The sequence below is a fragment of the Cryptomeria japonica genome, chromosome 3 (assembly GCF_030272615.1).
Source record: "Cryptomeria japonica chromosome 3, Sugi_1.0, whole genome shotgun sequence".
In the NCBI taxonomy this organism is placed as follows: Eukaryota; Viridiplantae; Streptophyta; class Pinopsida; order Cupressales; family Cupressaceae; genus Cryptomeria; species Cryptomeria japonica.
This window is the reverse complement of record NC_081407.1, coordinates 147,192,268-147,219,359: the sequence shown is the minus strand read 5'-3', so window position 1 is coordinate 147,219,359 and position 27,092 is coordinate 147,192,268. Positions and strand designations below refer to the sequence as shown.

The 27,092-nt window shown below is 35.3% G+C and overlaps 1 protein-coding gene across 1 annotated transcript; it reads right to left on the bottom strand.

The window, feature by feature from the left end:
• Window positions 1-20,486: 20,486 nt before the first annotated feature.
• Window positions 20,487-22,637, bottom strand: LOC131060307 (protein LURP-one-related 15). The gene is made up of 3 exons (XM_057993486.2): window positions 22,258-22,637; window positions 21,228-21,449; window positions 20,487-20,858 (listed from the first exon to the last, which is right to left on the bottom strand). The coding sequence occupies exons 1-3, from the start codon at window positions 22,579-22,581 to the stop codon at window positions 20,718-20,720; spliced, it is 687 nt and encodes a 228-aa protein (XP_057849469.2). The 5' UTR covers window positions 22,582-22,637; the 3' UTR covers window positions 20,487-20,717.
• Window positions 22,638-27,092: the final 4,455 nt, after the last annotated feature.

Here is a 27,092-nt window from a genome sequence, read left to right as displayed (position 1 = left end):
ACAAATTAGACACATTAAAGATTGGTGATATTCCCATGTTTGCTGGCAGTTCCACCTCATAGGCGTTGTTGCCAAACTTATGCACAACCTTAAGAGGTCCAATCTTCTTCATGCATAATTTGCTAGGCTGCCCCTTAGGGAGTCTCTCCTTTCTTAGATAGGCCATAACTAGATCACCTACCTTGTAGTGTACTTCTCTTCTTATTTTGTTTGCTTGTGTCTTGTATTTCTCATTGTTCTGCTACAATGTTTTCTTGACTTGTTCATGGATCTCCTTCATATTCTCTGTAAAGTTTTCCCCTTGAGCACTCCTATTGTCCATGGAATTGAGATCTTTGAGTTCTAAAATACCCCTTGGATGACATCTATATATAATCTCAAATGGACTTCGACCTATTCTCCTGTTGATAGAGTCATTGTAGGCATATTCTGCTTGTCCCAATACTAGATCCCAAGCTTGACAATGTTGTTTGGTGAGACATCTTAGTAAATTACCCAATGACCTATTCACTACTTCAGCTTCACCATCAGATTGTGGATGGTATGTAGATTAAAAAGAAAGGTTGGTACCAAGTTTCTTGCACAAGTTTCGCCAAAAGTGGCTCACAAATTTTGTCTCTATCACTCACAATGCTAAGAGGTAAACCATGGATCCTTACAATCTCTTTGAAGAACAACCCTACTATGTGGGAGGCATCATTAGTGCATTTGCAAGGCACAAAGTGTGTCATCTTGTTGAATCTATCCACTATGACATAGACATTGTCATATCCTCTTGGAGTTCTAGGTAAACCAAGGACAAATTCCATACTCACACACTCCCATGCCCTTGTTGGTATGGCAAGAGGTTGATATAACCCTACATTGTTGGAGGTACCCTTAGCCCTCTGAAAAATAGGACATTGCTCCACAAACTTCCTAACATATGTCTATAATCTAGGCCAATGGTAGAACCTGCCAACCTACTCTAAGGTCTTGTCAAGACCAAAATGTCCACTTAGACTACCTTGATGCTTCTCCTTAATGATATTGTCTCTCATAGAGCTCTATGGTATGTAAAGTAGGTGTCCTTTAATCAAAAAACCTTCTTGCAACATAAAATCAGAATGGGCAACATGACAAGCATTAGAAAACTTTGAGAAAACATAATATGCTTCACCAAAATCTTTGTCACCTTGATAGAGGTCTTTGAGGTCATTTAACCCCACAATTTGTAGTTTCACCTCTTGAATGGTTAGAACCCTTCTACTTAAGGAATTTGCTACCTTATTGGTGACTCCTTTCTTGTGCTTGATAGAAAAGGTGTAGGCCTAGAAATACTCAACCCACTTAAGGTGTCTTTGATTCAATTTTTCCTGCCCATTCAAAAAACTAAGTGCATGATTATCAGTGTAGACTATGAACTCTTTAGGTAATAGATAATACCACCACTTCTTGGGTGCTTGCACCATAGAATACAACTCTAGATCATAGGTAGAATACTTTTGTTTTTCTTCATTGAGCTTCTCAAAGAAAAATGCAATCGAGTGACATTCTTGGCTCAAAATGGCCCCTATAGAAAACTTGCTAGCATCACACTCCACAGTGAAAGGGGGATTAAAATCAGGGAGCCTAAGGTAAGGGAGTTCTGCTACCTTTTGTTTTAACAACTCAAACCCCTTCTCTGCTACACTAGTCCAGTCAAATTGACATTTTATCCCACCTTTGATGGTGTTCATGATAGGTACACACACATGTCTAAAACCTCTAATGAACTTCCTATAAAAAGAAGACAAACCATGGAAACTTCTTACATCTCCTATTGACTTAGGAGTAGACCAATTCACTATTGCTTCCACTTTTGATGGATCCATTTCCTTGAGAAACTACAAAACCAAGATACACCCATTTATATTTGAAAAAATCACATTTATCCAAGTTGATCATCAACCTCTCTTGATGTAGCTTCCTCAAAACTTGATTCAAATGTTTGATATGCTCCTCCTTTGACCTACTAAAAATTAGAATGTCATCAAGATAAACAATGACAAACTTACTAATGAACTCTGCAAGAACTTCATTCATGAGTCTCATGAAGGTGCTAGGTGCATTTCTAAGCCCAAAGGGCATCACCAACCATTCATATAGCCCCTCATTTGTATTAAAGGTTGTCTTTCTTTCATCACCAGGTATGATCCTAATTTGATGATAACCTAATTGCAAATCCACCTTAGAAAAGTAGCAAGCTCCACCTAGGTAGTCCATTAGATCCTCAATCCTTGGCATTGGAAACTGGTATCTAATTATGATTTTGTTTATGGCCCTTGAATCGGTGCACATCCTCCACTTGCCATCCACTCTTCTTTATCAACCCCTTATCTAGCAATTCCTACAGTTTCTTTGTAATTTCCTCATTTTGAGTAGGTGTCATTTTGTAATCAACTTTGTTTGGAAAATTTGAACCACGTATGAGGTCTATCTGATAGTTAACATATCTCATAGAAGGTAAGGCATTTGGTATCTCATTGTCAACTATGTCTTTGTACCAGTCTGGCAAGGTCTGCACCTCTTGAGGTATCACGAGTTTGGTTTCAGTCTTTGTCTCTTCTTTGGGTTTCACTATGAGAAAACATCATTGGTTCCCTTCATTCTTTAACAACTTCAATGACTCTTTCCCACTGAGTAACAGAACACTTGATCCAACATGTCTTTCTTCACCCTAATCGATCAAGGGATGCATTTGAAACTTTCTACCCTCCTTGGTGATAACATAGGAATTCTTCTCCCCATCATGTATGGCTTTGACATCATACTACCAAGGGCATCCCAACAACAAGTGGCATGTATCCATGGGAAATATGTCACATAACACACTATCCTTGTAATCTCCTATTTCAAAATCTACCCAAGTTTTCTCATCTACAAGCACATGCTAACCTTTACTTAACCAAGACACCTTATAGGGGGTGGTACATGTGCAACCTTTTAAATTTTAGTTTGTTTACCATCTCAATTGCTACAATGTTCTCAATAGACCTTGAATCCACTATAACTTTACAAATATTACCATGAGATCTGCAGGTGGTTTTGAAAAGTGTTTTCCTTTGAGTAGGTTCTTTGGACTATGGTACCTTCAACAAGGTCCTTCTTAGCATCAAATTCTCTCCATCTAGGACTAGTCCTGCTTTGCTGATTGGTGAGGTAACACTTTGATAGTCTTCTTCTTGCACCAATTGAGTTCTCCTTTCTCCCATGTGAGAGATTGAAGTCTTTTCAAGATATTGGCTCATGGTATGCCCCACTTTATGACAATTGTAGCATTTTCTAGTGAAGGCTGTGGTTCATCTTCCCGAATTGCCAAATCTACCTCTATAGCTATTTTTCCCTCTAGAGTTGCCTCTAAACTATCCTCCTTTGTTAGGATTATCACCACCACTCTCTTATTGATTTCCTTCTTCATTCTTGCTGAGGTTATAGCCCCTTCCAAAGGTGCCTCTTCCTCTATAACCTCTGCCACCTTTGCCCCTTTGATTATGTTCACCTTTCCTTTTGATCTTATCTTCTGATCTCAAGGCTAACTGAAAGCATTTATGGATTATGTTAGGTGCTATCATGTTGATCTCATCTTGAATGTTTTGTCTACGACCATTTAAGTACCTTGCAACCTTCTCCACTTCTTCCTCTTGCTTCCTAGCTCTTAGGGTAAGTTTGTTAAATTCCTCTGTATAGGTGCTCACATCCATTTCTCTTTGTTTCAAATTATGCAACCTCTTGTGCATTTGTACCTTATAGTCTATGTTAGGAAACTCACAGATACTAAGAGGGGGGGGTGAATCAGTATCTAACCGGTAATTAGAATTTCTCAACTTAAAACATGCAGAACATATTATAATAGTGTACCAGTATGCAAGAAATAATGAAATAAATAGAATTAAAAACATCCATATGAAAAGCACACCGTGAAACAACGATTTAACGAGGAAACCCGGTGTGGGAAAAACCTCGGTGGGATTTGTGACCCACAATATCCACTTACTGGCCAATAAGAGAATATTACTTACAAAAGAGGGGCCTGTACATGCGGGAAGGCCTGCACATGCGCGAAGACCAACTGCCTAGAGCTCATTGCTCAATGGGAAGTCTCACTGACTTACAATGTGGATTATACAAATCCAATATCTTGTACTACTTTACAATAGCATCTATAATGCCTAATCCAGTACTGGTTTCTGCTCTGTTCTTTATATAAAACCTTTAACCTATATTTCGCATAATAGCTCTACCTAATATCTTCCTTTTTCACTTTCATTACTTTCAAAATGTCTACAATGATCTCTTTTATATATAAGTCATTTTACAACTTGCCAAGTCAGCTTACAAGGTTTTTACAATAATAAACAAAATATAATATAACAAAAATCTTGTCGGCCTATATGCCGGTATGCTTCCTTTATCTATGTCAGTGCCAGTGTAGAGTGTGATCTGTTGATGCCGGTGAACTATCTTGTCGGTGTAATGCCTTGCCGGTGCCATAGGATTGTAAGGTTGCCATCAATGACAAAACCTTCAATCACATACAATGTCTCATTGGAGTGTGCATATGCCAACAGTCTATAGGTGGAAATTGAGTTTTAATCCTAATCTTCATTCTCTCCCAAGAGATGATCTTCTTCCTCTCGGTTTGTTCTCTTTCCTCTTGCATCATGTTCCACCACACTATGGTTGATCTCTTCAATCTTGACCTACCCAAATTGACCCTCTTTTCTTCTGCAACTTCTTTGTATTCAAAATGATTGTTCAAGGCTTCTATCCAATCCAATAACTCTTCTCTATTTAGGCTTCCATTGTAGATAGGTAAACCTTCTATGTTGTATTTATTGAGTGACTTGAGGGAATCCAAAAAGATTTGTTGATCTTTGTCCAACTCCTTCTTTTTTGTTATGACTCCTATCACATCTGCATCTTCATCATCAGTTTCATCACCTCATTTAGTGACTTTGTCCTTGCCTTTCTTGGTTTCTTCCTCCCGAGCTTCAATAAGCATGTCTTGGACCAACTTCCTGATGGCATCTTGGCTCATTGCATTTGGTGGCATGTTGTTGGCTTTTGACTCTACCTCTGGGTCTCACATATACCATTTTGTTCAATCAATTGGCTCTGATACCAATCTAATGTAGAGTGAGTTGTCTCTCACCTATTTGTGCTACCTTGTCTAGATATCTCCTCCAAGCTACACAAGAACCATAAAATGATTCTACACTCCACACCCTTCAAGGGTCTTAAATATTTACCCTCTATGACCTTACCAAGGTCCTTAGGCTAGGATAACCACTTGTTATTTTCTGACTTCCATTTTCTTTCTTAGGAGACCTTGTTTTCCCACTCTCTTTCACATTCAACCTAAGAGTTCAACCCCTCTACCATAGGATTTTAATTCCCCAAAATACACAAATAAGGATGGAGTTTTTTGGAAGGATTACCAACCCTACTCCTTTCTCAAGAGATTTTACATTTACTGATTCCAAGTTTTACAAACAAGCTTCACTTTTAGCACTAATAGGAGACCTAATTCTAATAGCCATGTCAGTAGGGTATTCTGCATTTATCTGCTAAACTTTCTTAACAACCCTATGAAATCTTTAACATTATAGACACCCTTTTGGGGTTTACATACAATATCTCAAAATCGGAGGTGGTTTTTATCATTTACATATATAACCCTTATAGGGCTAATTAGGCCTAATTGCCCCTTCCTAGGCCTTAAAAGTAGGGATTTTCTCAAACACCTTCACCAATCCAATTCCCTTTGTAAACTAATGTTGGTTTTACTTCTGTACTTATATATGGAATTCCATTCCAATCATACTTCACCTCCATCCACCGGATTCACCCAATTAGGGCCTCTTATCCATGATTCCCAATGCTTGCCAACTCATTGTGCCAAGCCTAGGGTATGGTGGCAAATATTTGATTTAGCTTCCCTCAACTCAAAACCAAAAATAAAACATAGTATACATAAAAACCTAACATTACAAGGTTTCGGAGAGGATATCCACCATGGAATGCTAGGTTGGAGCCATTTTGCTCTCAAAACCCTGGTTTTGAGGACCTTTGAACCCGCCTGCAATAAAATGAAGATTATTCACAAACTACAACACTTACAGACTCCGAACCAAAAGAAAAATGAAGGTAAGAAACCATTCTAACAATCCATAACCCTGGTTTGGAATTCTTAATCCATACAGGCCATACAAGATTGCAAAGAACAGGCAATAACTTGGTAGAACACACCAAATGGAGAAACCAAAATTGTTTTATTTGCTTCAAATCTTCAACAACTAGTTATCATCTATATTTTCTAAGCCTTATACTTTCCTTGTAGTAGTTACATATGCTCACAACTGATTGTGTCAACCAACTAGCTATTGGTGTATGAAAATGTTGCAAAGTTGCTATGAGCAACTTTTGTAACTCTTGCAATTTGTTGCATTGGTGAGCAACTTTTCTCAAACCCAAACTTGGTCACTTTCAAATGACTCATATGACCTTATTAACCTCAAAACAACCCCAAACAACCTACATTACCCCAAAAATAACTTATCCTAGTAAATTCTCTACTTGGCACCCTTAAGAGCTCTCATGCCAACATTGACCAAACAAAGACTCTTAGGGCCCTTACAATCATTTGAGCACACACTCAATGCCCTGTTGGCCTTATTACAAAGCTAAGAACATGAGTCCAACATCGTAAAAACAAACTCAACAAAAATTTCTAAGTTCCCCTGCACCAAGGAGAGAGAGAGAGAGAGAGATAGAGAGAGAGAGAAAAGGGAAAGAGAGAGATTAGGAGAGAGGGAGGGAGGGAGAGGGGGGGGGGAGAGAGAGGAGGCGGAAGGGAGATAGATAGAGAGAGGGAGGGGGAAGGAGTCATACTATGTCCTATGACCCCTTAGGACACCATATGACCCCCTAGGTGTCAAATGTTTGTAAATAGTATTGGCACTGCTTTTTATATTATAATAATGGTTCATCTTGCCACCTTATGACACACTATGACCCATTAGGACACCATATGGTGTCTTTAGGGGTCATATGGTGTCCTAAGGGGTCATGAGATACCATATGATCCCTAAGGACAACATATGACCCCTTATGGCACCATATTGGGTCGTTATGGGTCTTATGGTGTCCTAAGGGGTCATATTGTGTCTTGTGACCCCTTAGAGCACCATATGACCCCTTACAACACTAAATTATGTCATTATGGGTCATATTGTGTCATATGACCTCTTGAGACACCATATGACCCCTTAGGACATAATATGACCCTTTACAACAGTATACAGTGTTGTTATGGGTCATATTACCCCTTATGACACCATATGGTGTCATTATGGGTCATATGGTGTCATAAGGAGTCATGGGATACCATATGACCCCTAAGTACAACATATGACCCCTTTTGACACCATATTGTGTCATTATGGGTCCTATAGTGTCCTAAGGGGTTATATTGTGTCGTATGACCCCTTAGGACACCATATGACCCCTTACGACACCAAAATGTGTCGTTATGGGTCATATTGTGTCCTAAGGGGTCATATTGTGTCATATGACCCCTTAAGACACTATATGGCCCCTTAGGACACAATATGATCCTTTACGACACTATACGATGTTGTTATGGGTCATATTGGGTCCTATCTCCCCTTAAGCCAACATAATAACATATGACCCCTTACGACACCAAATTATGTCATTATGGGTCATATTATGTCATAAGGGGTCATATTATGTCATATGACCCTTTAAGACACCAAATGACCCCTTAGGACACAATATGACCCCTTAGGACACCATATTGACATAATATGACCCCTTAAGACACCAAATGACCCCTTAGGACACAATATGACCCCTTAGGACACTATATTGGGTCGTTATGGGTCCTAAGGGGTCATATGACCCCTCTCCCCTAATCTCTCTCTCTCTCTCTCTCCCCCGCTCTCCCCTAATCTCTCTCTCTCCCTCTCCCTCTCCCTTAGTCTCTCTCTCCCTCTCCCCTAATCTCTCTCTCTCCCCCATAATCTCTCTCTATCCCTCTCCCCTAATCTCTCTGTCCCCTAATCTCTATCTCCCCCTACCCCCTCCCCCCTCTCTCCCCTAATCTCTCTCTCTTCCCCATAATCTCTCTCTCTCTCTCTCTCTCTCTCTCTCTACCCCCTACCCCCACTCTCCCCTAATCTCTCTCTCTCTCTTTAAAATATGAGTACTCAAATTGGATATCTAAGTTCTGCCACTACCATTAATGTGGCAACAATAAAAAAAAGGCGAGAATGGGAATTATTTTTGGGACCCCAAATTTATGCATTAAAATCGGATGTCCGATATAATCAGATATCCAATTTCTATAAATAAAAAAGAGCCTTGTGGGCCATTTTGTGGATTCCAACGACCACATTCTTCACATTCTGGTTTTTGTCGATAATCACAGCTTTTCAGATAGGTTGAGACAAATTTGTGCTTTTGAGAGATTCTTGAAGTCAAATCTTACATTGTCAATCATTTAGGAGCATCTTTATGGAGGTAAATGGGGGATAGTAGTCATCGGAAGTCTAAATGCAAAGAAAGATTTCAAATGACCAAATTGAAGTGTATAGAGAAAGAGATAGAGGAGGTCATAGGAGGAGAAGACAAGGTGTGTTAATTATTTCGAATGTTACTTCAAGTGAAGAAGAAATTGAATTTGAAAATGTTGAACATGTTATTGAAAATGAAAATGTAGATTTTGAAAGTGAAAATGTTGAAAATGATAATGAAATTGCTCAACATGATGTGAGAATGGAAAGTGAAAATTTGGGAGTTGACAATGAAGGTGTCCATAATTTTGGTGTAAATATGAAATTTTTTGACATTGGAGGTGAAAATGTAGAAAATTTTGACATAGGAGGTGAACATGTGGAAAATTTTGACATTTGAGGTGAAATGTGGAAAAATTTGGCATTGAAGGTGGAATTGCTCAACCAAGTGAACAATATGTAACACCCTCAATTACCATATTGTAATACTTGTTGTTGCAAGTACCATGTGGATTTTTCAATGTACCATGAACTTTTATTCCATATTCATTCTATGATGCATACTAATGAGATGTTGCAAGAGTGTGGTGCAATGCTATTTCCAAGATCATCAAGAGACTTACAAGATCTATTTTTATGCCCTAGAGATGATGGCTGCTATTTCTATAGAAATGATTGTTTGAATGAGAAGTACTCACAATATGGTGGGTTGTCAAATTTTGTTTCATGTTTTGATGAGGGCAGCAAACACGAGTTTGGAAAGAATTATGTTGATAAAAAAATATATGAATAGTGAAATATACTTTGAAGAGTGGAGGTGAAGGTTCTAGATGCGAATTAGTCTCAAGAGAAGTGAATGTTGCTGATTTTATTTTGGATTTTAAGGAAAATATTTTCTACAAGTATGCAAGGCACACCCATAGGTCTCAGTGGTTGGATCAATAGTTCAAGATGTGTAAGAACTCTTTCCCAATTGGCACTATTGTATCGGTGGTTGATTTTGCAGAGAAGTATACATTGCAACCACAGAATGAGGTATAGTCTTAGTACTACAATTCAATCCAGATTGCTATTTTTTTCATATTACATATGACCATGCTCTTTATAGTATAGAAGAGGACAGGAAGATAATCAGGGAGTATCATTTTTATATTTGTGATGATAGATCACACTCCTCCAAGTATGTGCAACATTCTTTCGAGATGTTTTTTGAGTTCTTGCATGAGAAAGATATTGCAATCGATCGACATCTCATATGGTCAGATAACTGTATGGGTCAATTCAATAATGCCCGTATGTTTTATTGGTTGATTAGAATGCATGTAGAGAGGCGTATACCTCATATTTGGTGTTTTTTTAGGCAAGGCATGGGAAGGGGGAGCATGATGGAGCAAGTGCATGTTTCAAGAGAGCTCTAGTTAAGGAGGAATTGATGATTTCAGGTGCAAATTTCTCTAATGAACATTCAATTATTGACTGGTGTAGTTTAGCATTGTCACGTGGAGGTACTCTTGATTCAATAGTGACTAGATTCTCTTGGTTGGTTGAGGAGGGCATAGTGGGAGACATATTGGATTGTCAAACAATTAAAGATTCTTCAAAGATACATTCATTTCTCAGCTCAGGTACAAGTACATGGACCATTTGGACACGAGCATTGGCTTTTTTTGTTAGAGTTGTGTTTGGTGTGATTGGGATCACTGCGAATTAAGTGGGTGGGTTGATACTTCCACAACATCTAACTCCTTTATCTCAAACCATATCCTTGTCAAATGATGACATGGAAAGTTCACTTGAGTATTACCGTCTATTAGATCTTGTATAGCCAGGACATGTTTTTGCAGTTGTTGCACCACAAGGGAGTAAAGAGAGATCAAAATATTGGTTGGCACGATGTGTACAAGGAAAACAAAAGCTAACACAACTAGTGATAGATGATGATGGATTCACATATCCTACGAGTTCATTTTTTGTTGTGGGAACTTGGTTGGAACATACATTATTAGAAATAATGGCATACTTGCATTTGTAGACTATGAGAGACACAAAACCATTCTCATGTATTCACACCTTATTATAGCTACAAATGTCAAGTTGTTGAAGCATCAAGAAAAACCGAAGACCAAAGAGCTATGGACAGTGACTACTATTGATCATGAAGCAATACTGGATACTCCTAAGAAAAGAGATGACCCTTCAGACACACTTCAATAGTAGGTCTTTAATGGTGTCTTATTTTTTTTTATCATGCATTTCATTTCAAACAATGATCATAAAACCTTAATGTTCAAGTTTGTTACGTTTATATTAAGGATGTGTTCAAAATACAGGTCTATTGATGAACCTTTTTTTTTCCAACATGGTTTTTGCATGCCATAGCGGGTACACATGATATAATTCGAAGGGACGTATTTTGCAACATGGCTTATTATCATGCATTTGATGAGAATTACAATTTTTGATAATAGACAACACTATTTGACAATTTTTTATGATATAATTATCGTAAAACCTTTATGCTCATGCAGGTCTTTTTGATGATATACAACACCATCGCATTATGATTTTTGCATCAGCATGGTGGGTTCACTTGATATAATTCGAAGGGACATATTTTTATGGTATATAATCCCACCTTTTCATTTATTATCATGCATTTTAGTTGAAGTGATTATCATAAAGCCTTTATGTTCATGCATGCATTTTATGTGTAGACTAACAATTCTTAAAAATATAGGTTCATGCTAGATCACTTGTCATTGAATAGTTTACTCTTGGTGATGGTACATATTCCTTGGGGTTATCAATATTTAGGTACTTTTTAAGTTTTCTTTTCAAGAACTGCAAAATTTACAGCCAAACACAACAATGTATGCTTTGTGTGCATTAATGAGATTAAATTTTGTGTGTAAACATTAAGTCCCTCACTTTGTCAATGAGATTAAATTTTGTAAACTTTCACACACTATGTCAAGTGAATGTATTGACATTCAAAAATGACAATATCTACCATAGTCTTCAACCATGCAGAGAATGCAGTGAGAAATGCAGTGAGAAGGGCTTTAATCAACATGCGTCTTTCTTCAAAGTTATGCTTGTAGACATTGTAGAGAAAATGGTAAGTTTCATAATTATACAATATTGTACATCTTAAAAATGTTTCAAATGATATATTTATAATTTCACAAAATAATTTGTATTAAGTGTTATAATTTGTTTCTTGTAGCACATTCATTCTGTATAAAAAGGTTGCTTATTTTGATCTTCATTTATATGCAGGCATTGCTCTATGTAAGCTATTCTCTTAGGACATGAGGATGTCTGATACTGATGAAGTGGGATGTTGCACTTGCATATGGATGTGAATTGATGTAACTTTTGTATGATGATATATGATTTCCTTGAGCAAACTGGTTTAGTTATATTGATGATATACAATGTATCTGTACATGAGTACATTGGTGTAGTTGTATTGATAACGATAAAAATCATGTTTGCATATATGTTCATGGATGTCACATGCAAGTGTAATAGTAATTATGTGTATACAATACATGGAAATATTGATGATCATTATGTGTCTACAGTGTAATGCTTGTTTATCTATAATTTTTTATTGAATGAGTCTAACGATTTTTTCATCTACTGAAAAATGTTGCCCTAATAAAACCATGGGGAATCTTGAAAAAAAGAGATAGGCTTTGTATGGACCCCTCTCATGGCCTCGTAGGTTCAAATGGATTATTCACAAGTGTCATGGATTTTGAGTTAGGGCCCGTCAAAGTTTGACATTTTTTTAGCACTTAGGGCGCTCAAGGGACGATGTCGGTAGGGTATGACCCTGAGCATTCTAGTGAGTGGAGAGAAAAAAATAGGATCATGCATAGGGAAATAATGCCTAATTGGACATGTCAGAACCGACAGTTTGTGATCACGATGAGAAAAACAAGAAATTGGCCACATGACAATATTTGATTGAATGAGACTGACTATTTTTTTACCAACTGAAAAAATGATGCCTTAATAAAAACTATAGGGAATATTGAAAAACCAAGATAGGCTTTTGTAGGGGCCCCTCTCATGGCCCCATAGGTTTAAATGGATCATTCGCAGGTGCCACAGATTCCGAGTTAGGGCCCTTCAAAGTTTGACAATTTTTAGCACTTAGGGCGCTCAAGGGATGACACTGGTAGGGTATGATCCTGAGCGTTTGATCGAGTGGGGCGGAGGAAATAGGAGCATGAATAGGGTAAGAATGCCTAACTAAACATGTTGGAACTGACGGTTCGTGATCACGATTAGAAAAATGATAAATTGGCCATGCGACAACATTTGATTGAGTGAGACTGACGATTTTTTCACCAACTGAAAAAATGTTGCCCTAATAAAACCATAGGGAATATTAAATAAATGAGACAGGATTTTTTAGGGACCCCTTTCATGGCCCCATAGGTTCAAACAGATCATTTGCAGGTGCCACAGATTTCGAGTTAGGGGTCGTCAAAGTTTGACAATTTTTAGCACTTAGGGCGCTCAAGGGACGACATCGGTAGGGTATGACCCTGAATGTTCCACCGAGTGGGGGGGGGGGGAATAGGAGCATGCATATGGTAAGAATGCCTAAATGGACATTTTGGAACCGACGGTTCGTGATCACGACTAGCAGAACAAGAAATTGGCCACACAAGAACATTTGATTGAATGAGACTAATGATTTTTTTGCCAACTAAAAAAATGCTTCTCTGATAAGACTATAGGGAATCTAGAAAAATCAAGATGAATCATTTCGACACATGAATCCCCATTGACAAATTTTTACAACTTTTGAGCAATCTTGAGCAATTTTGCCAATATGAGTAACCTATGACTACACATAACAAATATTGGTATAGATGACCTTATTACATAAAAAAATGATTATATTTCACCTTATTTACATTGAGAATCCATCAAAACACTTGTCTCCCGAATTTGACCTCGTGGAGGCCTGATGAGAAAGGAGGTCATTAAATTTGGTGAAGTTGCCAAAGGCAACCAAATTTAACACTTATGATTTAGTTGAAATGAATTATATATAATCTAAAGATTATACAAACAACACTTACGATGAAATGAAATGAATTGTATTATTCATTAAATAACCATTGTTAACCATTGTTAACCATTGTTAATTATTGGATTGAAGATTAAAGTTTAAAATGATAACACCATGCACACATGAGAAACAATTTATATGATCAAATATCAACTTTTGTATATATGAAAATGTCAAATGATTACAAGTGTATGTCCATACACAAATATGGCATAAACGCCAACTCAAACAAAATGTATGTCTATATACGTGAATGTATCTCCATATACAAAATATACATGCCAACTAGACAAGCATCCCAAAACTAACTATAACATCCTAAGCTATAGAAGGATCATGAAAATCGATCCTCTTCAACGCACTACTTGGCTATGAAGGATCCTACACAAGAAAAAATAAACCACAATTAAGATTAGTTATATTATATAACTCACATTTGAAAAGTTAACATAAAAATGAACTATAATTGAACTATTCGTGTTTACCTTATCTCCATGTTTTGTCTTCGGCTTTGGAGGACTCTTGATGTATGTATTCGGTAGAGGAGGTATGTTTTCAATATTTTCATACACAACGTATATATGTTCACAAACATGACATTGATACAAGTTAGCATATAATTGTCACTGATAGTAACAAATTATATCTACTAAACACAAAATAAAATAAACACATGTACTTGAGGCATCTCTTCTTCTTCTTCTTATTCTTCATCTTTAGGTATAGTGGGTGTAGTCAACAAGGATGTGAAGCCAAGAATTTTTTGTACATATACACAACAAGTATGTGAAACTATCAATCTATGTCTAGATGTATATAATCATTATAAGGTATTTAAACTATTCATTCAATCATATTTACATTCAATTACCTTTCCCATGTCTCCAGCTGCACTACCAGATCCTGAATCACACAACCCCACACTCACGCTACTTGTGCACTACAAGAGTAAAATAAGATATACATGCAAGTTACTACATAATCTAATTAATTTCAATATAAATGATGAGCATGTATGTAGAATAAAATACAAATGACTAGGTGTAATAATATATGTACCGTAAAGCTATCTAGGCCAAATGAAATGGTTGTCAAGGTGCCCTCCTAGATCTGTGTCAACTCCTTTATCATCAACTGTTCAATAGATCACGTAAATAAACATTAGTACTTAATATTATCTAGATTATAAATATTCATTTAAAATATAGAATAAATTGTGAAAATACAAATCTTACCACTACATCATCAACGCATGATGAAGGTGTATCCTCGCCTCTACCATGTGAGGACTCTCCAGGGTATCCTCCAACCTCGTCATTACATTTGGTGCATCGTGCATCTCATGCACCTCATAATCTGCAGTGTGCGCAGGAGGATCAACAACATGTCTAACTAGACCCAAGCGGAGGTGCCCACACATGACACAACTATGGGGCATGCAAATATATGGAGCCGAGGAGAAAGTGTCAGTGCCACCAGATGCATTTCTACAATCAAAAGAAGATTGAGCTACCACCCTAGCCTGAGAAACCAAAAGGCTACTTAAAGAGTGAATAACCAATATGGTCCGTGATGCCGCCTCAAAGATGATATCTAGATGCTACACTCAAGGTGGGGGATCAATAGGAGGAGGGGGGACATATGGGCCTTGGACTACTCTGATTGCCCTAGGTCTATCTTAGGGCATACCTAAACCCACACCCTGGAAAGGTTGGATGTCAAAGTAGTTCAAATGTTTTCCTTAAACAAACTCATAATACAATTTTTTGATGAAGTAGAAGGGGACATCAAGATTGTTGTTGGGTGGTTTATCAAAAACCATCAACCACCGATCCCAAAAGTTTTTCACAATATCATCATTTGTGCACCATTTAATAGAAAGTTTTTATTTTTTGTTTTTTTTTTGGGGGGGGGGGTCTACGGGTTGACCAGTGTGGGGATTCACAAACAATGCGGCGATATCGGATTTGGATATCTAGAGATCCTTGATCTCCTTATAGGACAAGCCATCTGCATATTTTTCCCTCATAGAATCTCACCACAAAAGAGCGGCATTGCGCTCCTCACTGATGGTTTCTATACTCTTTATGATGGATGTGAGGGGATCAACCATTGGGTTTAGGTGAGGGATCCTAGATAGACATCTACAATCCCCCTCAATTGGTTCATTTTTTGTGCAATTAAATTCTGAATTGAGTGGGGGTTTGGCAAAGGAAGGTTTTGTGTAGGAGGGTTTGGTTGTTGCGGTTGTGGTTGATCAATTTTTTCACTGTTATCCCCCATTTTTAACCTAATTGAATGTAAACAATTGAATTTAGTTAACAAATTTGAACAATTTTGTATTTGATTTACAAAAACCTAGTTTTCATGAAAAAACATATTTTGAATGAAAATATAAATAAACATTAAAAAAAATGCAAAAATTTGAATGAAAATGATGAAAAACAATAAAAATCCTACCTTTTATTAGATTTTTTTGCAAATTTGGGTCACAAAATTGGATATGGGGTCCAACCAGATATCGGATTTGCTTGAATTTGTGCAGCTCATGGGTAATAAATAACCCACGAGTTGTCACAGTCCTCTTTTATTGTCTCAAAGAAATCATATATCTGATAATATCTAATTTTTTATAGTTAAATTATTTTAAAATAACAACATATTATATAATATATTATTATATTATATAATAATATAATAATATATTATATAATACGTATTATATAATATATAATATCTTATGTATTATAATAATATTTTATATATTACATATTATATAATATATAATATATAATTAAATATCATATAATATACTATTATATATCATATAATATACTATTATATATTATATAATATATAATTTATTTTTTAATTTAAAATTACCTATAAAAATCAAATATCCGATATTATCGAATATCAGATTTGCCTAGGTGTTTACCATACCAAGGTGTACTGACACCCAGGCCAAGCAAAAAGTCAACACAGATTGGAAAAGGCTATTTTTTTTTACATTGCCACTTTTTGACCCCCCATGATCCTGCACTAACCCTTAGCGTAATCCAAATAAAACCAGTCATGAAGACCAAAACAAAATGTCCACACACTTTCCACATGTCGTCTCAACATCCTAAAACACACAAACAATCACCAAAATCGATCCACAAGATCCGCATAATGAATTTCCACACGTTATTGTTGATAACCACTGTTCTAGCCAAAACCTGTCTATCGGATCTTCCAACTCGCCCAAAAATTATCACCAGACTAGGCCACAGACCTAGAATAAGGCAATTTACATGTCCACAATGCATCTAAGAGATTCGCAACATCAAATACTTAACACAACTAAATTGCCAACCAAAACACTGTACACTCTGCTGGATGACCTATTCTTCTCACCGGACCTCAATCAATCTTCTGGTATGAATGAATCTTGAACTGCGGATTGGATATTTGACTCAACTTATTATCAATGAAAACATTTGATTATCAATACAGTGTCTCTTGCCAACAATCTCCCCCTATGGCATTGATGGCAACACTTAGTGAAAAATTACTAAGTGTTGGACCAAAACCAAAATAATGTACAAGAATCTAACTATCGGACTTCCCAAAAATCAATAACTCCCCCTAAGATCAACATTTTTCATTGCTATACACTCCTGCACCTTTGACATAAATCACAAAGGTAGGGTTCTACAAACCAAAAATTCAAGACAAAAATGCTATTTACATATGTACAAATAGTCCTTACATGCTCACAAAACTTTGAAGATGTCTGCATATGAATTATTCAAAGTGTCCAAGTGACTGTCCTAGCCCTTCTATAGATTCTCCAAAATTGTTATGAATCCACTAAACAAGTAAGCTTGTGCCTTTGCTATTTTTACATCTTTTGAATCACCACTAGCCAAAGCATCTTGAGTATCCTTCAGAGAACTCAACATAATCTCCATCTTAGGAGTAACGAGACTCCTAATTTCTCCAACTCTACCAATTATTCTCTCCCAGTTGTGGCTCAAACTTCTGATTTTCTCAAGTAATGATATTACCTGATTTTCATGACTGCTCAATGATACTAACAAGGGATCAACTAACTAAGATATGCATTCAAGATCATTCTCATGTGCCTTAGAATTCTTTTCAATGTCTCTAGTGAACTTGGTCAAAGATAATCATGATTTGTATAATTTTCCTCCCTCAGATAGTGCTTCCTTCATGCTCTTCACACAGGCATCTAAAGTGACTCTGTCATTGGCAATCATCCTTTTCAAATTTTGGAGCCTCTTTGCATTGAATTCATTTTGGACCTTCTCCTCAACAGACTTTTCAAAAGACTCAAAATATGTATCTACATAATTGATCAAACTTTTTAACTGCCTGGATGGAGTGTTTGAAGTATCCTTTTGAAATTAGGGCATTAACTTCTCAAAAATATCGGTTGCCAGGGTCAAGAACATACTATCCTTTGTATGAGACTTTAAAAGATCCTCACTAGCTTTTGCTTGCGCAAATGATGCTAACTGAAGCTTCTAAATAGGCGATAGAGAGTCAAGATTGATCAGTCCTTGCATGAATTTCAAGTCATCAACAATTTGTTTGCCCTTCACAACTTTTGTAGTGTCTCTTGCCAGATTTGTTTCCTGCTTGACCTCAACCTATACCTTCTTTGCACTCTTCTCAGTTTCTAGTTCCTTCAAAGGATTATCATCCTTGTTCTTATCCTCATCTGCATTCCCTGCATCCTTTTCACCCTTATATTCTATAGTGTGCTCAACTTTGACCTTTTCTGGAACATTATCCTTTCCTTGATCAACTATTTCCACATCGGAACAAAGGTAGTGTCACCCATTGACTGTGGTAGTGTCACCCATTGACTGTTCTACCAAAACACTTGCATTACTCAGATTATCAACTTGTACTTCTGGAATAGATGTATCACCATGTGGTTGCCCAACTAATTTAACATCCAGAACATTAATTTCTGTAGCATCTTCTAGAATATCATCTTTTGTCTCCTCAGCTTCTGGATTATCTTGAGTTTTCTCAGGGACAACTTCATACTAGTTCTCAAGCAAAAATTTCCTCAAAATTATCTCTATATCTTTTACAACTTCATCAATGTTCCCAATCATAATCTTATTAACCCTAGTCTTGCTATGAATCTCAAGATTAGCTAGCTTAAGAATTCTAGCTATCTCTACCTTAGCTATGCTACAGAAGTTAAGAATATCTAGCTTGATAATTCTACCTATCGTTTCCTTAGCTATAACCAAACAAAGTTATATCAAAACATATTCTTTTAGTCTCTCTTCTTCTTTACTAGCCATTCAACTTCTTGCATCCAAAATTTCATATAAACTCTTCAAAATCATTGACAATAGTTCTATCAAAGTTTTACATTCAACTAGGGCATTTTCAACTAGGACATTTTCCTAGAAATGATAAGTTTGGGGTTTTCTAAATGAAGAAAGCTTGATATGATGGAGATTATTTTGGCTACCACAAGTAGTCCATTTTGTAGCTCTCTCGTGATTTTTTATTAATATTTTTGTTCTAATTTAAACCTTAAAAGAGGTGTTAAAAATTTAGGATTTATGTATTTTAATAAATCACTTAGTTTTCAAATTAATAAACATTTAGTAGGGAGTTAGTTTCCTATTATTCATTTTAGGTAGTTTTTGAATGTTATAGGAATGTAATGCTAAATTCAACTGAAGAAGCATTAATACTTTTATAGTTTGAAGTTTTTTTGGTGCAATCATGATTTAATATTTTTACTGCTTTATATGCTATGTCATTCTAATAACTATCCATTATCAAGTGGTATGTGTGAATTAGAGTACATCATATAGGTCAAATATGTCTCCTCTGATTATGTAATTAAGTGATTTAGAAAATTTGTGAGCGTGTATGCACAAATAGCAAATAATATATAGAGGAAGAGTTTCAAATTCTCAAGGACTATTGAATTTACCTTTGGAAAACCCACCCTTTTAATGGGCATCAATTGTGTCAGACCCGTATACAAATCGACAACCAAATTTCACAAAGATATTTGATGTATAATCCCAACACAACTAGTATTCCCTAGTTTAGCCTAAATTTGATTGTATATTTCATTTTGTTGTAATTTTTCTTTTAACTAATAACAAAATAAAAGGTAGTACTAATTAATAACTTTGAGAAGAATAGGCTCTAATTAAAATATGTCAACCAACTTCTTCCTCCTTAGTAGTGTAATTCTCTTTCACACCACTCTCATAGCATATGAAAACCATTTTTCGTCCTCCTTGAATATTTCACGAATTGCTCCCTAAAAAATGTTATTTCTACCCAAAAAATGTCACAAAATCCATCTACTCCATCGATGGACATTTATACCATATGCTAGTGCATCCATACGCACACCATCAATCCTATGCCTTGTGTCCCTTTTCTTTAGGCATCCATAATCTCAATATCTCTATCTTCATTTTTCCTTTTGAATATAATTATTTTTAAAAATATTTTATCCACACAATTTCCAACATGAAAGATTTTGATGTGAAAGATGTGAAACAATCAAATAACAAAATAACTTGACTTTATTAAACACTTATTCAGTATGTAAATCAAAATCATATCTCACAAATCTAAACAAAAAACTACTTTCCCTTTATTATCACTAATCATTTTAATTTTAAAAGAATTTAAACAATTAATACAATATGATTATAATACCAATTTTTTAACTTTAGAAGTGACCCCAACATTACACTTAGTCTTGAGTAATAATGAACACAGCAATAAAAATACATATTAAAAATCCACTTTGTCTCGAGGGGTGCATGTCTGAGGACAATTATGGTTTCTTTTTCCAAAATAAATTTTTTTCCAAAGCGTGAAAATGACTGATGCAAGAAACATTCAAGATTTTCAATGAGGAAAATGGAATCTTATCATCAAGTTGGCAAGACATCCATGAAATAAAAATGTTTTCACACAAAATGAGATTATTCGATCTTCCCCCACAGTACACATCAATCATTTATAAAATATATGCCATTATAGGAAAGTTCGAATCACTCTGTAAATTTTCTGTTAACTTCGTCCAGAATTACTACCAACGCCATGATAAACACATAGTCCACACCAGGCTCTACTGTGATCTGAAAAGTATCTCTTCCCAGCATTTCATTGTCTGGTCCCCGCTTACGACTCAGCTGCATTCAGAACACCAGTTACAATTACAGTAAAACCAAACAGTTGATTTATCTTATGGGTCAGGCTAAAAATTTCAATCTAATGAATGAGGATTTTATAGGTATAAGAATACGTTGAAGACTTGTAAGGTTTATTTGATTTGGAAGGATAATATTTTTGCATTTCTTCCTGGTCATATATATGACCTATCATCTTGGAGAACATAAAGAATAGATCCATGATAAAAATTAAAAAAAATTCAGACAATAGAATTCAAAAGCGAAAATGACAAATTGTAAAGATCTAATGACATTAATTTTTAGAGTTACTAAGAAGGATCTTAGAAAAATGGTGGATCAAGCGAATTGGAGGATGAAAACTAGTATTACCTCTGCGATGGTCCGGGCTCCATAATAGAAAACAGACTCCCGTTCTATATAGTCCCCTTTCACTATGAAATTCCACTGTTCATCATCGTTATTGTAGGCCATGTAAACTTTCACTGCAGTTTTGCGCTCCAGTGAATAAGACGCCCTCGCCCTCAACAATAACTTTGCGGGATCAGTCGTCTCTCCACGATATACTTCCCACTCATTGTTGATGCTCAGGAGCTTCAAAACCACGTACCCACATAAATCAATATGATATGGATTTTTCAAACCTTTGAAGAAAATTGTGTGACAATTTAGTTGTAGATGTATGTTTTTCAATAGATATTAGTATGAGATGGTTTTCGATTTGTTTAATGTATTAGATGAAATCATTTGTATTTTTTCATGATAGATCATTCAATCTGATAAGAAATGTTCATTAAAAAAAGTTCATGCAGTCAAATTTAGAAATATCTCATACTAATTTAGTAAAGTTTGAATTATATTCTAATATTTTAAAGAAGAAAATATTAAGCAAATTTTTTGATGATAATGGATTTTGGATTATGATTATAAAAAGATGAACACAAACATCAGATTGAATTGTGCATTATCAATAAAAAAATTCATTTCTATCTTTGAGCTTTCTAACATTCTTATAATGGATTATGGAATGTGATTGGAAACTATGCAAAAAGACACTCAATCGAATTCAGAAATAGTAGTGAGAAGCAGAATAGATATTTCTCAAAACTTGATTCTGAGTGAAAGAAATTTCAATCTAAGATTAATAATCTTGCATCAAATATCTAAACATTTTTATGAATAATATAAATATCTTTACAGAATTAAACAACACACTCTAACTTTAATTTATCAATTTAAAATGAACCAACTAAACAATTCAAAACAAAACAAAAGACAAACATAAATATTCTACCGACCAATCAAATATTAAAAAAAATGGACTCTGAAAATCTAATCCTGTGAATGTAGTTTGACCATAACAAAAAGAGAAGGAAAAACTAAGAAAACAGATAATGGGTACCTTCCGCTTGAGAGTGAGGAGGGGTTTCCCAGAGGCGTTGCGAAGCAGTCGTTTTTCTTGCAGTCGGCATTGGCGGGCGTCTGCTCTGGCAAATGGGAATGAATCGGAGTCATTTATGATTATATCTCCTCCACTGCAACTTCGATTTCGCATTTTTTGCACAGTAAAAACATGTGAATAATTGCGTGTACAGAAGTGCGAGCTCACCACTGGTAAAGTTCCCGTTTTAAAGTCGAGCTCTTCTGACTTCGGAAGCAGCCCTTCCAATGACTCTTTGTTCGCATTGCCTTTCTCTCTTTTACTCCAAAACATATTGCAAGACATTTTCAGCCCACCCTAACTCAGATTTAGTAAAGTTCTAAATCATTTTGCCTTTCAGTTACCCAAAGAACATTATATATCGATTGCTGTAATCCTGTGTGCTGAGTGGAACTTTTCTTTTTTAATGTTTTGTACAATATCGAATGCTGAAGGAAAGAATCGAATGAGAACAAACGAGCTGTATATCTTTTATGTCTACGATTATTTAGTTTGGGGGCGCCTGTGTAGAATCTTTCGTCAAACTTTTTCAATGACAACTAAACTCTTTTTTAAAGCCATCATTCATATTACAGATGTGCCATGAATAACTACAGCTATGATTCTTTATTTTGGGTAGTGATGGGTTTCCATAAAGTTGCAGGAAAATCATGGGAGAATATCTCGAATCAATGTTCATTACGCAACTAGGAAGACTAATATATCAATTAAGCTTTTTCTCGTGTAGAGCATAAATGCACTTTTGGTACATCGAAAGCTGTGGTCGCCATGACAACCAGACCGAACTTTTGACTACATGATTGTGAAACTAGCAACGGTTTAAATCTCATACATTAAGTTTTGATTTCTAGGTTTAAAAGTGCGAAACACTTAGAATTGATTAACATTCTATAGATTTAATATGTTGCTTAGTGTGTGGTTTAAGACTGGCCTGAAACTAGACCCTTAATGAAGAGACACCACAGTTTTTAACCTCACCTTCGAACTTAAAGAAATTACAATTATATATATAGATATAGATATTTTTTGTTAGTATTATTTATAATTGATATTATATGTAATGGTAGTTGTGTATAAAACTTAGATGGTTACTTTGATATGTTTTATATAGTCATTTATGAATAAGGAAGTTGTCAATGGGTCTTTGGTTTATTGGTCAAGTTGAATGGTTATGAATGAGTCAGATAGGGATCAAGTTTTTTTGAGTGCAAGGTTCTAGCATTATAAGGGATGGGGTTGAGATCATGCCTTGGGCAAATTTTATGGAATAGATATCCCTAAGTAGTCATTGGCTCTTAGTTGAAAAGGTTTCAACTTAACAAGCTTGTTCTCTCATCTTGGATACCTAAAATTTCTTTGTAGATGATATAAAATCATCCATAAAAAAAAATGTCATCTAATGTGTTGAATTTATGTTGTTTATAATGTTTCTTTATATAATTTTTTTTAAGTAACTATTAGAGTTTGTGTACTTTATGGAAATAATGTTTACTAGTTTATGCATGCAAACTAGGAACAAGACCTCTTTTACAATGATTACATTAAAAAGGAGAATAAATTCAATGGATCCAATCTCAATTATATTAGGAAGAGGGCTAGATTCTACTCCTTTTGATTGAGTTGAAAATGAGAAATTAAAAGGATGTAAATTGAATGTGAGAATTAGGGCTAGAAGGTGCAAAACTAACAATGGACAACATAAATGGATAATCATAGAATCAACCTAGATCTAGAAAGAACGTGTGGAGGGGATCATTTGCCTAAAAACTGAGTTGAAATGTGATGGGCAAGGCTACCTAGAATGCCCTTGTCTTTTGATGAATTTTTACACACTAGTCTACATCTAGATCTTTGAGACACTACACTTGTCTTTTGCCAAATCTAAATTTGATCTATAAAGACAATGGTGCCCTAGGCGTCCTTGTCTTTCACAATGGCACCTAGAAGGCCCTTGTCTTGATGTTTATGGATGGTTTTTGGAGGTAAGTTTTGTCTTTGTAACCTAAGAACTTTCTTTCATCTCTATCGAGGACCTATAGTTGTAACCTAAATTTACACACAAGAGGAGATTTTGGGTTGATAGGGGTTTGCCTAGGTCAAACCTAGGTTTGGAATCAACCCTATAATTGAATTGAAATTGGAACTTGGATTGAAATGGTTGAATTGAAATGATTGCTTGGATTGATTATATCATCAATAGGTGATGCAATTCTCTTAGAATGAGTCTGCCATGTGTTGATGATATAATATGATAAATCATCATAAAATCAATCATGAAATAATAATTGAAACATAATTGAAGATTCCTTGATATAGCTTGTTGCTTCTTAGACTCAGATCAACTCTTTAAGTGTTTCTCTTGGAATGTAACTTGTAGATGTATGAATGCGATAATAGAAGATGACGACATGAATTATGGGAGATGCCTTATATAGGGATCCCAAGGCAAAATTGCCTTGTGACTGACATAGAATTATCATATTTTCACATCGGGAATGGTTTTGGAAATGGTAAGACCAACATATTATCGTCTTAAAATTTTAGCCAAAAAGCATCTGAAAATTCTACCTTGAACAACCTTGTCTGGGCATTTTAGGCCCTAATTTTTAGGAATGTGAGATAATAAGCTCCTAATACCATAAATATATTTATATAAAAAATTATACCTTTTACATGTGGGAAAAGGTGCATTGAACTTTGAAATGACATAGGACCTATATAATCATGAAAATAAATAAGATAAAGGGTGCACCTCAAAGAATGTCCCAAATAATAAGTTTTGATGTATATAAGTGAATTAGGACTCATAATATTGAATTAAATATAAATTTTATACAATAAAGGCCCTATTATGAATAGAGGAACGGGAAAAACCTAAAGTGGGTGCTAGTAGAGTGTGAAGTTGAACAACCTAATTAAAGTTGTACAATTTAAGATGCTATAGTTTGAATCTTACAACTCCCATGAATTATCTACAATTAAAATACTTATGATAAAAGAGAGAATGCGTGAATTTCTATGAAAGATTGAAAATACTATTGATCCAAATTGAAAGGAAATACAAGAGAAAGAAAATGAAAAATAAATCCAAGTAAGTATGTTGATTGAAGTAGTGTTACCAAAGTAGAGAACAACTTGAGAGCAATCACCCAAAACTTGAAGAGGAGACACAAGAGCTTTTGAAAAGGGAAAAGCAAAGAAAAAACCCTTATGTATTATGAATGAAGACAAACCCTAGAGAGAGAGAGAGAGAGAGAGAGAGAAGCTCATTACAATGATATCCAAAGTGAAGAATAAGAGGAGAATCATCTCTTACAAAGAGATGAGAAGAGGAGATACAAAGTAACTCCCAAATCTATGAATGCCACCATTCATAATATGTGTGTGCAATGTGTCAACATCCTCTTAAGGAGGATAAACTAATATTCCTTAATAAAGGAAAATTAAAAAAATGACTTGTCCTCACACATGTACTATAGGAATTTCAAAGGAATATCCCAAACTAAATACAAATAAACCTAAGCCAACTAAAGATTAAATATTCTAACACAAATAATAATGAATAATTATAATATAAATAAATCACGATGGATAAAAGACAAAGAAGTCCTAAAAAGTTGAACTCTAGGTGGGGATTAAATTAGATAATGACATGTGTCATAATCCTATGTCTTGAAACAAAAAAATAATAATCTAAATAAATTTAATTACACTAGTGTACAAGGGGACCTAATAATGATTAAAGGTGAATTTTTAACACTGACACCACCCCTTAAATGTAGCTTAGGGAGAAGCTAAAAAACTAATTATGAATGTATGTATGGGTCCTAGCTACAAGGCCTAATGAGGTATCCAAGAAACAACAACAACAACAAAATTCCCACGATCAGAGAAAAAGAAAAAAAACTCGCTTTAACCCTTCCATTGTGAATGGAGCAAGAAGTTTCAAGTTATCCTCAAATGAAATTAATGTTGAAATATTCTCAAAAATACTTGAAATAGAGGACAAAGATAAGTTTGGTGGGTTGGATAATATTTTCTTAAATAAAGAAATTGCTTCTTTTTTAATGTCTCCTAGAGAGAAGATCAAATCTTCCAAAGAAGACTTAATATTATGAATTTTATTCTCTCTATGTTGAATATCTCGAACAACTGAGAGGGGGGGTGAATCAATTGTTCCAATTAAATTTTTTTTCTTATTCCATAGAAATAGATCCAGTAAACAAAATTTTGATTACTCAACCATAAATAGACATAAGCATGAAAGAGCACACACACACGAAACATACACATGAACACCAAATTTTATATGGAAAACCATGGAGAATTCTAATTATTAATTATGAAACACTTGTTAGGGTGACATGGGTTAAGGCAATTTTTACAAAGGGTGGCTCACTACCCAAATGCTCATTGCAGGTAGGTGCACTATCTAGCTACAACCACTAGAAAAAGAAGGGCTCACTGCTTAGAACAAGAAGAAATAAAAAGAAAGAATCCACCATTGAAGCACAATGGCCACAATTTTGCAATGCCCGAAGAAATCTTTGGCTCATTGCCTCTCGCATCAAACAACAATAGCACACTACAGCTCAACCACAACTTCACATAACCTCACACACATTTGTAGAAAATAGATCTTCCTTTTCAATCTACTTGCTTCTCTATTTTTCACATATGATCATCTTTATATATACTAATCTATTAAATTAAGAATTCTCTCAAGTAGGACCAAAACAAATCACCAAAACAAAATTTGAAATAGGTCTATACTAAATATTCTCATGATGGAAATG

Coding starts and splice junctions, on each gene's coding strand:
- LOC131060307 (XM_057993486.2), bottom strand. CDS start 22,581: ATGTCTTGCAATATGTTTTGGAGTAAAAGAGAGAAAGGCAATGCGAAC. Junction 21,450..22,257: donor TCCTCACTCTCAAGCGGAAG/GTACCCATTATC, acceptor GTGGTTTTGAAG/CTCCTGAGCATCAACAATGA. Junction 20,859..21,227: donor GAGCCCGGACCATCGCAGAG/GTAATACTAGTT, acceptor TTCTGAATGCAG/CTGAGTCGTAAGCGGGGACC.